Source organism: Eubalaena glacialis, chromosome 4, assembly GCF_028564815.1.
Source record: "Eubalaena glacialis isolate mEubGla1 chromosome 4, mEubGla1.1.hap2.+ XY, whole genome shotgun sequence".
Taxonomy (NCBI): Eukaryota; Metazoa; Chordata; class Mammalia; order Artiodactyla; family Balaenidae; genus Eubalaena; species Eubalaena glacialis.
In genome coordinates, this window is record NC_083719.1 from 173,799,954 (window position 1) to 173,814,786 (window position 14,833).

Here is a 14,833-nt window from a genome sequence, read left to right on the forward strand (position 1 = left end):
GGCTGGGGGCCTCAGGGGACGCCGAAGGGGCACATGGCTGAGAGCAGGGTGCAGGGAAGTGGGCGAGGGTATGGAAACCCGACTGGGGGCTCCAGGTCCCAGATTGGGGGTAGGGAGCCTGGAGCTGGCGGGGTTGGAAAGGGAGGTCCCAGGTCGGTAAGGGTAGAGTTGGGGGTTTGGGGCCGCGGGAAAGGGCGCGTGCGGTGCGCGGCGGGGCGGAGGCCGGACGGGTGGGGCCCGCGGTGCCCGCGGGCTGGCGGGCGGCTGGGAGGCCGGTGCGGGGCCCGCCGCTCGCCCCCCCCCGGGGGCCGGGCCGGGGGCGGGGCCGGGCGGGGCCAGCGGCGCATTAGCGCCTTGTCAATTCGGTTGCTCAGACTTGCTCTGGCCTCCGCGCCCGCGCCCAGCGACGTGCGGGCTACTTGGCCCGCGCCCCGCCTGCGCCCCGAGTCCCTCGCCGCCGCCGCTGCAGCCGCCGCCCGCCGCGCGCCCCAGGCAGCGCCGGCCCCATGCCCGCCGGCCGCCCGGGCCCCGCCGCCCAATCCGCGCGGCGGCCGCCGCCGCTGCTGCCCCTGCTGCTGCTCTGCGTCCTCGGGGCGCCGCAAGCGGGATCAGGAGCCGGTGAGTAGCCGGCGCCGTGCTCCCCTTTTCCCGCCTGGGCCGAGAGCGTGCGCCCCGGGGGCAGCGCGGGGGGAGGGGGCGCGGGCGCCACCTGGACGGCCCGGGAACAAAGGAAGGCGCCCCCGGCGCGGCCCTCGGGGCGTCCTCACCTGTGGGGCGCACAGCGCCGAAGTCCCCTGGCCCAAGGGTCCGGCTTCCGCTGCCGAGGCCTTTTTACCTGGGCTGTCCTGTGGAGGACGCCCGACTCGGCCCCGGGGGGTCGAGGGGCCGCGGCCTGGGACCCTCTGCACTCCAGGACGCGGTGGGCGCACGCGACAGCGTCTGCTGGCTTCGGAGACGCGGAGACCGCGGGTCACCGCTCTTGGGCGGGGGCGCACGCGGTAGGCGCGCTGGGTGCCGGGCCTGAGCGGGGCCCCCCCGGGTGGAGGGATGAGCCCCGTGAGGAAGGCGGGGCGGGAGGGGGCCGCTCTGGCCGCCTGGCTCGCGGCCCGGGGTCCCCGGGGACGCGCCTCTCCGCGGGCCGGCGCCGCCGCCCTCCCCCGGCGGGACCCCGCGCGCGGGGGTCCGCGGAGTCCTCGCCACTGGCGGCGCTCAGAACTGTTCCCGGCCACGCTGCGCCGGGCTAGGAGACTCTAGAGAGAGAAATCTTTGTGAGATAGTGGGTGAGAGTGAGAGGGAGCGGGACCCAGCGAGTCCGGGCACCGCAGGCCCAGCCGTTGGGGAGGAGCAGCCACCGGGAGCCCACAGCCCCCGCAGGCCGAGACCCCCACCCTGCTGGGAACGCCTGGCCTCCGGCACTCTCCGGTCCCCCACCCAATGCACACCCCCGCCAGGACACGGTCTCCACATCCAGACCCGCTCTGGGACACACCCAGAGACACACAAAGACTCACACTGGCTTGTGGCCCGTCACCCTCGCCCTCAGATGTGCGCACACTGCATCCCAGATGCACATTCGCACACCATCGGGGCGCACACACACATTCCATCCCTGACACACACACATTCATGGTCACACTCTTTCCGAGGGAGAGGCAACACAGGGCACACACGCAGGCACAACCTGCCCTGGATGTTCAGATGTTCGCAGTCACTCCACGCACCCCATCCAGTCACACAAGTCGACCCGGGTGGGCAAACACTGCACCCCAGGTGGACCTACACTGCACAGAGCTGTTTGCAGGCTCCCTGCGGTGGTGCTCTTCCAGAAAGATCAGGGTCCGGTGTCCTGGAGGCACTTGCTGAAAGCCTAACATGCCCAAGGCTCCTGGGCAGGTGAGGGGCTGCCCCAGGCCCTCCTGGGGTTCCTGACAGCTCTGCCAGGCAGTGGGCAGCACCTGTGAATGCCACCTTTAGTGGCAGGCTTTGTTTCCCAGCCAGCAGAGCAGCAGGCAAAGGTGGTGGTGGTGGAAGGATTGTTGTGTGTGTGTTTTTTCCTTTAAGGGGGAAGAAATTAAAGATTCTCACACCTCAGCAATATGTTTCTACTTACGGTGTGGTGTGTCTTAGCACCTGACCAACAGGCGGGTGGGTCGTAAAGTGTCTGCAGGTACCAGCAGGACAGGAGATGGGGACCCCCATGGGGACCCCGGGTGGAGACCACCCTCCTGCCTTGCTTGCAGAGAATCTCACACTTTTCCCTTTTAAAACACATGGTGTTCCTTTTTAATAACGGCAGTGGCTCCAGATTGGGAAGGGGGAGAGAAAAAATTTTTAAAGGCCCCAGCTCTGCGGGAAAGGCGGGGAGGCAGGGAGCAGGGGAGGGGGGCTGTCCAAAAGCCTAGCCCAGGGATCTGCTTAAGGGAGCCTTCTAGGAAGCCCCCCAAACCAGGCCAAGGGCCCTCCCAACCTCAGTGGGCTGTCCCCAGCTGCTTTGCCTGGGCTGGAATGTGTGCATCCTGGTCCCAAATGCCTTGGCCCATTGTTTGGGGAGGCCTGGAGGGAGTGCACCAGCCTGCTGGGACCCCAGAGCTGGGAGGGGCCCTAATCCCAACAGTTCCTAGGCACTGCAGTGTGCTTGGCCCTCTGGACATGGTGAGCTCATCTCATTCATCTCCCCAGCAGGTAGAACGTATTTTCCTCCCATTTTACGGAGGAGGAAACTGAGAACAGGGGAGGGGAAGCCAATTGCCCAGGTGCCCCAGCCGAGATGGGCACCCACATCCCAGGAGGAGAAGGCCTCCCTGTGACCTTTCCTGCTGGAGCTTGGGGTGGGGGACTGGCCTGTCCAGGCCCGCCTGGCCTTGCCCTCTTGCCCTGTCCCCCGCCCAGCCCTGGGAGGGCAGCTGCAGCTGCTGGCAGGCAGGCCACACCAGCCCAGGCCAGGCGGGTGTGGCAGAGGGGCAGTGCCACAGCCAGCCAGGACCCCCCTGAGAGCCCCCTTCCTGGCCTGGCCGTGGGGGTGAGTGGGAGACAGGAGGGCCGTGACCCACCCCTGGAGGTTTGAGAATGGGCCTCGGGTCCGGGCAGGCCTGGCCGTGCCTCCCACCCTGCTGGGGGGGCCCAGGCAGGAAGCGGTGGGTGGGCCGGGGCAGAGACGCTGGCACGACCGAGTTCATGCTGAAGGAATTCCGAATTAGCGGGCGGCTGGCTGCCTGGGACCTCCGGGGCGGCCCCCTGGCCCCCCGCCCCCCAGCCGCCCCCGCCTCCTCGGCTCTGGCCGGCTGAGCCGGCTCCTTCGCACGGACGCTGAGACCTCCGGCGAGCCCTGGGCCAAGCCCCAAACGCAACTGCGATCCCAGGCTCCAGCAAGACATGGCCCTCAAGCCAAGTTTGCCCCGGAAAATCGTCAGGGCTGGCCCCGGGAACTGTGTCCACCCCACCTCGCCCATTTGGGGCAGTGAGAGCCAGCACAGGGCAGCCGCTGGCATTTAGGGGCCTCCCAGGGGAACCAGGATCACCCTGTCCTTGGCTGCCAGGGAAGCTGGGCTGCCCCTGCCTCTCTGCCCCGCTGCAGTCCCTTCTTACAGCTGCCCAGTGATCCTTTTAAAATATAAATTCCTCCCTTGCTCAGAATCCTGGAATAACTCCTCCCTGCAGGTCTGGCCCCCTGCTAACCTCTCAGACCTCATTTCCTACCACCCCTGCCCCCCAGTATCTTTGCACTTGCCGCTCGCCCTGCCTGGGCACTCTCTTCTGTATATTTTCATGGCTACTTCTTTCACTTTATTCACATCTCAGCTCAAATGCCACCTCCCCAGACAGGCCTCTTGGGCCATTTAGCTGCCACCACTGATTCGTGCTTTATTTTCTCCCTTACTTGTTCTCCTAGACATTTATTTGTTCTTTTTCCTACTGCTCCCTTGGATTCAAGGCCCAAAAAGGCATGAATTTTGGGTATCTTGGTCATCATTGTGCCCTCAGGTCCTGGCACACTGTAGGTGCTCCTTGAATGAATGAATGAACAAATGAGTGAATGAGTCCTCACTACCACTTTTGGTGGAGGGAGAGGCCCCTTCCCAAAGTCTCAGAGAAGTAAAAGAACTGGGTTAACCTCCTGAGTGAGCTGGGGGCATTCGAACCCAGCTCAGCCTGGCTTAAAGATCCCACAGGGTTGTCCTTAAGACAATATTTTCACTCTTCTCAAACAATCTCATGTGGCTGATACCATGATGCCCACTTCCCAGGTGGGGAGACTGAGACTCAGAGGGGCATCAGGGGCTTGAACTGTGCATCCCCTCCCCCTCTTCTGTGCCTTGGTTTCCCCTTGGATAAAAACAGGTCTCTCTTAAGTTCTAATCTTTGGATTAGAAGGCTTCTCCAGTGGAAGGCAGGAGGAAAGGCATCAACCACGGCATCCCAGAGGCTCCTGTGCCCAGCACCCAATTCACACACAACCCAGTTTAGGAAGTCACTTCCCATCTGATATTCCCAATGGCCCTGAGGACCGTGAGTTTTCTTGTTCCCATTTTGCAGATTAGGAAAACTGAATCGAGGGAAAGCATGATGACGGCAAGTCCCTTTGGATGAGGTGGGAAGCCTAGAGCTTGCCACAGTCACTTTCAATTCCAGTGGCAGCGCAGAGACTGACAAATATAGGTTTAAATAGTGTGCCCTTCTATTTGGTGACCTTAGGCAAAGGACTCGATCTCTCAGAGCCTTGTTTTTTTTCATCCATAAAATGAGCAGGATTCTAGTAGGGGTCAGGGCACCCCTTTTTAGAAGTGCCTTCCTCCCCACAGAGACATAAGTGTGCGGTTCTGGGGTTAGAAGAGAAAGAACACACAATCTGTTATTTCTAATTGTCAAAAATAAAATGAAATGGAAAAAAAAAAAAAAGCAGAGTGTAGTGGTTGTCAGAGTATGTGCAAAGCAAGAGGTACTTGGATCTGAGTGAGGTTTGTAACCACTCAGAAAGCCCTGAGCAAGTCAGTGAGGAAGTGGTTTGGAAGGACCTGAGTTGTGGAATCAGACAGTCCTGGGGCTGAATCTTGGCTTTGCCACCAACCTTGGGTTTGTCACTTGACCTAATAGAGCCTCAGTTTCCTTCTCTGTAAAATGGGGACAATCATATAAAGCTCCTTTGCAGGACTACTGTGAGTCTTGGAGGACCTAGGATGGTGGGGGATGCTCAGGGCAGCTCCATCCCAGGCCTGACAGGTGCTCCTCTCTGACCTCAGACACGGCTGTGATCAGTCCCCAGGACCCCACGCTCCTCATCGGATCCTCCCTGCAGGCCACGTGCTCAGTGCACGGGGACCCACCAGGGGCCACCGCCGAGGGCCTCTACTGGACCCTCAACGGGCACCGCCTGCCCCCTGAGCTGTCCCGAATGCTCAACGCCTCCACTCTAGCCCTTGCCCTGGCCAACCTCAATGGATCCAGGCAGCAGTCGGGGGACAACCTCGTGTGCCACGCCCGTGACGGCAGCATCCTAGCCGGCTCCTGCCTCTATGTTGGCCGTAAGTGGGCCCCCAGGACACCTAGGGGTAGCTCTTGGGGGCAACATCTCCCTCTGGAGAGGGGTATGAATCATGGGTCCTCTGGTCTGGGGCGGAACAATGGGTATACTGGCATAAGTTGAGAGGTACAGGCCGCTAGGGTGGGAATGAGAGCCTGGAGACCACCACCCCCCCAAAACCATCCTCAAGAGAGCCATGCAGGTGGTCCTGCCAACATCTGCTCTGTCCATCCTCCTTCCGCTCCAAGGTGGGGGCTCCAGCGGGCAGCCAGCAACTCCCCCTTCCCCCTGTCCACGGCCGGTCCAGACCCTCAGCCCCTGCACCCCCCTTCCCCAGTGCCCCCAGAGAAACCCTTCAACATCAGCTGCTGGTCCAAGAACATGAAGGACCTGACATGCCGCTGGACGCCGGGGGCCCACGGGGAAACCTTCCTCCACACCAACTACTCCCTCAAGTACAAGCTGAGGTTGGTGGTGGCCCTCGGGTGACATGTGTTCCAGCCTGGCTGTGTGGCCTTGGCCAAGCCTTCCCTCTTGGAGCTCTGGTGTCCCCTCTGCACTCCGGGGCTGCTGGGGGCAGGTTTGGGGGCCCAAAGGGGCCCTCACACGTCCTCCTCCCCTCCTACCCCTGCAGGTGGTATGGTCAGGACAACACATGTGAGGAATACCACACGGTGGGACCTCACTCTTGCCACATCCCCAAGGACCTGGCTCTCTTCACACCCTATGAGATCTGGGTGGAGGCCACCAACCGGCTGGGCTCGGCCCGCTCTGATGTGCTGACACTGGACATCCTGGATGTGGGTGAGCCCTGCCCCCACCAAGGCCAGCCTGGCCCACCTGGGATCCACCCCCTCCCCCTCGGCCCCCACCAGCCCAGCCACGCTGCAGCTCAGCTGAGGTCTGCGCTGCTGGTTGGGATGGGGAGGAGCTAGGCATCCACCCATCCGTCCCCAGCCCCCTGAAGCAGCCAGGATACCCCTACTCTGTGGAGAACACCTGGCCTGGCTGCCTCCCCCTCAGCAGCCCAGGTGTGCTGAGAGGGGGCCCCCGGGGAGCTGGGAGGGGGCGCCCAGGTCTGGAGGCGCCCCAGGAAGCAGCAGCCTGTAGCTGGGGGGGGGCGTGCAGGCGGGAGGCAGGAAATGGATGATCTGCGAGCAGAATTGGGCCTAATCTAATTAGGGTGTTTCTCAGCCCCAAGCAGCCCTGTGCCTTAACCCTTTCGGCCCCTCACCAAGGCCTCAGGGGAAGAGTCCAGCCCTCCCTGCTGCCCAAAGGGCTCCCAGAAGGTTCCTCAGAAGTGTTGCAGTGACTCCCTCCTCCTGCTTCCCACTTTGCTTCCTTAAGTCCTGAAGCTGCAGTGGGCATGTTCTAAGCCTCAGTTGTCCCTTTGCACCAAGCAAAGCCGTCACATTGAGGACCTTTGTGAAGTTGGAAGGAGCAGGAGGTGGGCAGTGGGGGGGTCGGGGGAGCTTCCCAGGAGTCTGGCAGCCTGAGGGCTCCCTGGTCTCCTGGGCATAATAATAATAATATCATCATCCAGGCAGTGTCTGCTTTTTACATAGTTCCCTGAAGATAGGATTATGTTTCTCCTGTCACAGATAATAATGGTGATAACAGCTAACATTAATTGAGTGCTTCTAGGTGCTGAGTGTTTCCTGAATATTATCTAATGTAATCCACCCGTCCTGAAGGCGGGAGAGGGGAGAACGGAGGCAGGTGCCATCTAAGCCACGTTCCCTGGTATTTGGACCCAGACAGGGGCCAGCCAGGTCCAAAGAGAGCCCGGTGTCTAAGCCCCGCCCCACCCCCTAGTGACCACCGACCCCCCGCCAGAAGTGCACGTGAGCCGCGTAGGGGGCCTGGAGGACCAGCTGAGCGTGCGCTGGGTTTCACCGCCTGCCCTCAAGGACTTCCTCTTCCAAGCCAAGTACCAGATCCGCTACCGAGTGGAGGACAGCGTGGATTGGAAGGTGCCCGCACCCTCCCCCCAGTTCCGCTCCTCCCTCCCCCTCTCCCCCCTCCCCTCCCCACCCCAAGCTGCCCCCATCTCTGACCCTGCCCGTGCCGCCCAGGTGGTGGACGACGTGAGCAACCAGACCTCCTGCCGCCTGGCGGGCCTTAAGCCAGGCACCGTCTACTTCGTGCAAGTGCGCTGCAACCCCTTTGGCATCTATGGCTCCAAGAAAGCAGGGATCTGGAGCGAATGGAGCCACCCCACGGCTGCCTCCACCCCCCGAAGTGGTGAGCACCCCAACAGGGCTGGGTGGTCCTGGGACCAGCCCCAAACCAGTCTGGGCCTCCGTTTCCTTGTTTCCTTCAAGAGAGCAGAGGTCTCAAACTCCTGGCCCCAGGGGCCAACTGTGGCCCTTGGATCTATTTTCTTGGCCTGTCATTTGGAAAAAGAAGTTTGACCTACTGGCAGACTTTTAAAAACAATAAGTTTTAACACAAATATCCTAGATTCCCTAGAAAAATTGTCTAGAAAATGTAATAGGACACAGCCAGAGTTACTCCACAGCCCCCATCAGCAGAGGCTGCCCCTTAAGTCAGGGCCCTTACTCTTTCAGTTGTGCCATCCCCACCTAGCCTGTTTCACCCACATGTACCCCTTCCCCAGCCCCTAAGGGCAAGTGAGTTTGAGACCCCTGCTTCTAAGACGATGGGCTGCCAACTCTCCCTATGACCGGCTTTGATTTCCCCTTCTGTTAAAGGTAGCGGGATGGGATGATCAGGGGCCTGGGTCTGATTCCCTTTGCGGTCGGGGGTTTATCTAAGCCCATGGACCTCCCTTCTCTCCTTTGTGAAATGGTATGAAATCTTATTTGGTACATCTGGCCTCAGCTTCCCTATCTGGAAAGTGGGGATGATAATCATGCCTGCCTCAGGCTATCGTGAGGGTTAGATGAGAGATAACCCATGGAAAGTGCTCTCATGGTGGGTGCCACCCAAGGGTTTGCAAGTAATAGTTACTGAGACTCCCATCCCCTGCTCCCCCAGTGGTTTCACCTAAGGGAGGGCCCCTTTTCTGAGATGAGGACACCAAGGCTCCAAGGTCACACAGGGATCTGAACTCAGTTCCCTTGAAGTCCAGGCTCATGTTCCTGGGATGATGGGGAAACCAAGGCCCAGAGAGGATCCCAGAGTCAGGGAGTGGCAGAGCAGGGCTCCAGCCAGTCCCCCAGCCCCCATCCCGGGCCCCTCCAGGTTCGGCGGTGGGCGGGAACTAGCACAGCTGGGAGGGGCCTGAGCCTTGGCCCCTGCTCGTGCCCAGCACCTGTGATTCTTGCACGGGAGCCAGCAGGCGGCTGTGTCCGCTGGGGAGGCTGAGGAGGCCAGGGGAGGCCGGCAGGGGCGGTGGGGGCCGGGGCTGTGCCAGGGCCTGTCAGCGGGTCCCCGGCATTATTTATGACGTGAGGCCGATGTCCTTATCCACCGGCCTGCTCAGGGCTGGCTGCGGCCAGCGACTGGACCGACAGGCCGGCCTCCCACCTGGCCCTCCTGGCCCACTCCCCGACCAACGGGCTGTACTCTCAGGCCTGTCCTGGGGGCTTGCCCCTCCCCCTCAGAGCCCCCTCGAATTCTCTGTCTCCCTTCATCTCTCTGTCACTCACTCTCTTTCCCTGTTTCTATCTTTCTGCTTTTCTTGGTTTCTGCGTCCCTACACCCCCAGTGTCTCTGTCCCTCCCTGCTCTGGCTCTCCATCTCTCGACCCTCTGCATCTCCTTGGCTGTCCCCTCATTGCTTTCGCTCTCCCTCTATCTGTCTCTCCTTGCCTCCATCGCTCAGTCTCTGTCTCTCTCTCTCCAGCTCTTTCTCATCAGCGTCTCTGTCTTCCTTCCTCTGCCCCCTGCTCTGTCTGCTTCGCATCCCTTTGGCCCTGGCCTCTCTCCTCCCCCCGCCCCCTTCCACTCACACCTGGCTCAGGCCACAGGAATCGGGTTCCTAGAGGGGATGTGGAGGAGGAGCCCCTTCCTTCCCCTGCCCCCTATCTCCTTGGGGGCGCAGCTGGGCTGCAGTGCTGGGCTGGGCCGTGGGGAGGACCGGGTCCCGTAGATACAGGGAGGGAGGTGCCCTAAGGGAACATCCCTCTCCTGCCCGCGCGCGCCCTCTGCCGGGCGCGCCCTGACGCTGCCTCTCCGCCCCCATCAGAGCGCCCGGGCCCGGGCGGCGGGGCGTGCGAGCCGCGGGGCGGCGAGCCGAGCTCGGGGCCGGTGCGGCGCGAGCTCAAGCAGTTTCTGGGCTGGCTCAAGAAGCACGCGTACTGCTCGAACCTCAGCTTCCGCCTCTATGACCAGTGGCGAGCCTGGATGCAGAAGTCACATAAGACCCGCAACCAGGTAGGAAGGAGGGACCCCCGGGCGAGGGGTGGAGGGGTGGGGCCAGGGGGGTAAACGGGCTGGGGAGGTAGGTCCTGAGCCCTCAGACACTGCCTCCTTCCTTCCAAGCACAGGACGAGGGGATCCTGTCCTCGGGCAGACGGGGCGCGGCGAGAGGTAAGGGGGGCCCAGGTGGGTGGGCAGGCAGGGAGACAAGGGCCCCTCCTGGTGGCCGTAGGCCACGGGCCCTCCACCCTCAGCCCTAGTTACTGAGGTGCAATCCCTTCCTCCATCTCTTATCAACATTTACATAACACCTACTGTGTGCCTGCCCCTGCAGCCCTTAGTCTAGTAAGAGCATCCAGACCCCTTTAAAATGTCCAGAGGGGAATGTCGTCCTCAGGGATGAATGCACATAGCCGCCCGGTAGCATTATATGAGTGCCTACTGCATACCGGCCCTGTGCCAAGCGCATTACCTGCAGGACACCCCATGGGATAGATATTACTTTTCAGATGGGAAAACCGGTACCTAGAGAGGGGCGATAGCCTACCCAAGGTCACCCAGCTGAAAGTGGTGGGACCAGGACCTGAACTGGGGCCTCCTCATTTGCTCTGTGGTCCTGGCCCCTCCCAGGCTCCTTGCTAAGCCTGGCTTCCCCTCTGCCTGCAGGTCCTGCCAGATAAACTCTAGAGGCTGGGGCTGCCCTCCCTGCTGCATGGAGACCCAGGGGCCACCCCCAGACTGGGGGCCACCTCTGTACCCTCACCTCAGGGTGCCCCAGCCCTCTCGGCAGCAGCTGGGGCGAGCACTCTGAGCTCCGAGGGCCACAACAGCTCTGGCCTCCACGTGAGGTGCACCCCAGTGGGAGGAGTGTGTGTGAGGGGGGCTGAGCTTCCCAGAACGCCTGCCAGGGCTGGGGGTGAAGAAGAGTCATTACTCCCCCTACCCAGGACCACTCCAAAGAGTCTTTTTAAATAAACAAACTATTTAGGTGCCCTGATTGTGAAGGTGAGTTTGGGGCTAGAGTGGTCTAGGGTGGGGGCTGACGAGGAATCCCGATGACCCTTTGGGATGGGAATCTTGACCTCCCAGAATTTCTGACTCTCTCCATGATCTGAAATATCTGGTTCCAAACTCCTTGGAGAGTGTGATTCAAAACACCAGAGTTTTTACAGTCATGGAGTGGGGGAATCTTGCACCTGCCATCCCTGGCTTTGTGGAATCCCACCCCAGCACAGAGAGACAGTGGAGCAGCTGCAGACGAAAGGTTCTTTAGGTTCTTTATTATGAGAGGTGAGGCGAACTTGAAGAGGGTCAGTGGTCCGGTGGGGCGTGACCCCAGCCAGCTGGCAGTCAGGGCAGAGCGCTATATGCCCCATTTCCCATCTCCTTTGGCTTGTCCCTGGGGAGCCACCATCACTCAGCAGATTCTGCATCAAACCTGAGATCCTGGAGAACCTCGCTGATCGCTTCCATGGTTTTAATTACCCTACAAGAGTGGATGGGAACTATAAATAAAACCCAGATGGGGCGAATTAGCCGCCGCTGCGCAGCTCCGAAGGGGCTGTAGCCAGCCCCGGGCCCTCCTGCCTGCCGCCAAACCTCCAGGCAGCGCTAGCAGCCAGAAGGACCATTTAGGTGCCTGGGAGGATGGGTGGTCCCACGGGTCCCGAGTGGCAAGAGAAAAGGCCATCTTGGGTGGGTGTGTGCCATCAGGAAGGTGTGCAGGGTGACTGTGGCACATGTCTAGTGGGTGTGCACATGTGTGCGCTTGGGGGGCTAAAGGCAGGAATGTGCAGGCATGTGCCTGGTGGGGCCTGGGTGACCATGTCCAAGCTCGGAGTCGAGCCATGTGAGCAGGATTGGTGTGTATGAGGTGCGCAGCTGTGTCCTGGGAATGCACAGCGAGTCTGGTGTGAAACTGCACAGCCTGTGCGCTGGGGGAATGTGTGTAGTACATCTAGGAGTCACCAAGTGAGTACTCTGGCGTGCACACCCTAAGGGTCGTGTGCAGGTCCAGGGGGTTGGCACAGTCTGCCCTTGCCAGCCCTGGGGCGCACCTGGCTGGGGGTGGGTGCCCAAGGGTGCATGTGCAAATCTAGCATGGTCAGCCCACTGGGAGGCGGTGCTCACTTCATCTTCAGCTGGTGCATCTGCAGGCTGTCCTGCCCAGTCAGCTCTGGTGTCCCCATCAGCTGCAGCAGGGCCACCTGGTTGGGGAATAGGCAGCAAAGAGGATGTCACAACTGGCAGAGGCCACCCCCTGCCCTCCCACATAGTAGGGAGGAAGAGACACTGAAGCACCCGGAAAGGCAGCGGAAGGGTGGGGCCACAGCAGGCGGGAGTCTCAAGGGGCGGTACTTAGCACAGGAGGAATCTAGGATTAGGTTTAGGGGGGCTCTTGAGGAGCGGGGCCGAGTGGGCGGGCCCTAGAATCAGTGCAGAGCGCAACATGGGCATGGCCTCATGTAGGCGGGGAAGGGGAATAGTGGTGAAATCTCAGCCAGGGATAGGTGGGGGCGGGGATGGGGTGGGGTGGGTGGGTTGTGAGGGTTGTGAAGTAGGCGGAGTCTCAGGGACCAGCCAGGGCGTTACAATCCCAGGGTGGAAGTAGGCCAAAAACCTAGACTGGGATTGGGTCTCTAAAGCAGCGTGGCCTGGGAATCCCAGCGTAGAGTGTGATGTGGGCGTGGCTTCGCGTGGAGTTGGCCCGGGAATGGTAGTGTATCTTGGTCAGGATTGGCTGCAGAGGCAGAGTAGGCTGGGCCTTGGATCCCTAGCGCAAGGAACAGGCCCAGAACCTAGGCTGGGATCGAGGGTGTACCCAGAAGGGGAACTGGCCTGGAAATCCAAGGCCCCCAATCAGCAGGGGGTTGAGTACCTGGCCTGGGGCGTTGGGACAAGCCAGGGGGGGTAGGAGCATTGTAGGGGCGGGGTCTGGGATAGAATGGGCGTGTCCTGGGACTAAAGATCTGGATGAAAAGTGGGGGCGGACAGGAGGGGGCTAACCCTGAGACTCTCGAGTGAACTCTTAATGGATGACTCAGGTGGGGCAGGAAGAGGGGGTGCTGGGGCGCCAGGGGCGGGGTTCGAGGGGACGGAATCTGGCCCCTACCCCAAGGGGTGCACAGTGGGCCAAGGCCCGAGAGACAAGCCGTGGAGTAGGGGGATACATGGCCGGGGGGCGGGACCTCACCGTGGCCAGGCGCGTCTCCTCCAGCTGCTGCAGCCTGCGCACGTGGCTCGCGAGCAGCGGCTGTGCTCGGGGTCCGGCTAGCTCGGCCTCCACCGCCAGCACCTCCCGCGAGGCGGCGGCGAAGGCCTGGGTCACCTCGTGTACTGTGCTCCGGTAGCGCGGAAAGTCGTAGGGCGGGCCGCTGCTCAGGTACTGTCGGTGGCCTCTGCGGCAGGCGGGGATCCTGAGGCTACGGCCCCGGCTCTCACGCCCTGCACCCGCATTGACCACCTTAAAGCCCTCCAAGTGTCCCCTAGACCCCCGAGTGTTGAGAACGTTCTGACTCCCGCAGGGTAACCTGAGACGGGCCTACCCCTGCGCACGCGGAAGGGAGCGATCTGGTCTCTCCGCAAATCCCGCCCCACCTCTGACACCGCGGCCCCGTGGGGACCCAGTTCCTCCCCCAAGGCACGCCCATCCCCGGAGCGGACTGGGGGGCTGAACATTGCGACCCCTCCCCTCCCCTACGCCCTCACTTACTCCTCCAGCCGGCGGAAGGCCTGCGCGCGCTCAGCCTGCAACTGGTGGATGCGCTGCACCAGCGCCCGTATCGCGGCATCTTTCTACGGGGCGAGGGGCACGGCTAGGGTATGAAGCCGGCGCCCCCGAGCCTGCACCGCCCGCCCCCCGCCTGTTCCCGCTCGGGCTCGAGCTCACCCAGGGCCACACCAGCTGCTCGCGCTCCGGGGCTCCAGTAGCTTCCAAATCACCGGGCACCGCGGGGACAGCGGACTCTGCCGCGGCCTCAGTGGTGATCATGACTGCGCAGCTCTGGTCCCACCCGGGAGCCGGTTGCTCCGCTGCGTCTGGCGCCCCCTGCAGGCCCGGAGGCCTCTGGCGCCAGCTTATGGCGGCCAGCTAACCTGGAGACCCCGGGGGAGGAATGGGAAGCGAAGACGGGTCTTCTCAGGCCTGACACCCTCCACCCACCCCCACCCCTGTGCTTGTTCCCGACCGGCGCCTGCCTTAACGTTTTCGACCTTAAACGTACGGTTCTGTATACAGCAAGGCTGTCCTTCGGCTTATTTCTATGCAGCTATGTCAAAACCCGACTTCACTTCCTCACATCCCATCCCCACTAAGATAAAGAAAATTGAATCCAAGAAGTGATAGCCATCATCTAATGCCACAAGGTTGTGACAACAGTGCGATCTGAACGCAGGTTCTGACACTGGAGAATTCAAGTCACTGGCACCCACATGTTGTGTGTGAACTGCTCTGAAGAGGGGGGCCTGTGCAAAAGGCCCTGAGGTGGGAGTCTGGTGCAGGCCTGAGGTTGGGGGTGGGGGGTGGGAGGGTTCCTATTAAGTACAGAGAAGGCCTGGGAGCTGGACATACACTGCCTAGTTTGAGCTTCAGGAAGCTTCCTCCTCCAGGAGTGGACACAGGGTAGACCAGAAAGATGGTGGTGGCCTGGCCTTAGGGAAGAGGGGGCAACTGACAAAAATGAAACTCAACTGAGGCCTGAAGTGACAGCCTTTAGCTGGCACTCCAGGTCTCAGCTGTTCTCAGGCATTCAGCTGTTCTCAGGCATCACTGTCTAGGCCTGGGTTGTCACCTACAGGAAGCCCCGATCACCCCAAGACAAATAGAAGCATGGCCTTGTCAGGGCACTACAACCCCTCACCTGACAGACATCAGTCTTGGGTGGGACCCAGGAGCTCCTAAAGATCAGTCAAAATTGAGAACGGGTATTTTACGCTAGGTGGGGTGTTCCTTCCTACCCCGCCATCCACCCACACCTGAACACCTCCAGGG

General features: G+C 61.4%; 2 protein-coding genes across 4 annotated transcripts; one reads left to right on the plus strand and one right to left on the minus strand.

The window, feature by feature from the left end:
- The first annotated feature begins 506 nt into the window (after positions 1 to 506).
- Positions 507 to 10,573, plus strand: CRLF1 (cytokine receptor like factor 1). The gene is made up of 9 exons (XM_061188623.1): positions 507 to 618; positions 5,238 to 5,519; positions 5,856 to 5,985; positions 6,153 to 6,322; positions 7,334 to 7,491; positions 7,594 to 7,762; positions 9,671 to 9,858; positions 9,972 to 10,014; positions 10,510 to 10,573. Exons 1-9 carry the CDS (start codon positions 507 to 509, stop codon positions 10,521 to 10,523), a joined length of 1,266 nt encoding a protein of 421 aa, XP_061044606.1. The 3' UTR covers positions 10,524 to 10,573.
- A 530-nt stretch (positions 10,574 to 11,103) lies between these two features.
- On the minus strand, positions 11,104 to 13,967 carry REX1BD (required for excision 1-B domain containing). Of its 3 annotated transcripts, none has more exons than XM_061190211.1 (5): positions 13,733 to 13,964; positions 13,556 to 13,638; positions 13,037 to 13,241; positions 11,974 to 12,050; positions 11,104 to 11,329 (listed from the first exon to the last, which is right to left on the minus strand). In XM_061190211.1, the coding sequence occupies exons 1-5, from the start codon at positions 13,832 to 13,834 to the stop codon at positions 11,257 to 11,259; spliced, it is 540 nt and encodes a 179-aa protein (XP_061046194.1). In that variant the 5' UTR covers positions 13,835 to 13,964; the 3' UTR covers positions 11,104 to 11,256. The 3 variants fall into 3 exon arrangements, 2 of the variants coding, with proteins under 2 accessions (XP_061046194.1, XP_061046195.1); XR_009700868.1 differs by having other exon boundaries at positions 11,243 to 11,329; positions 11,901 to 12,050; positions 13,733 to 13,967; XM_061190212.1 differs by having other exon boundaries at positions 11,268 to 11,348; positions 13,733 to 13,967.
- Positions 13,968 to 14,833: the final 866 nt, after the last annotated feature.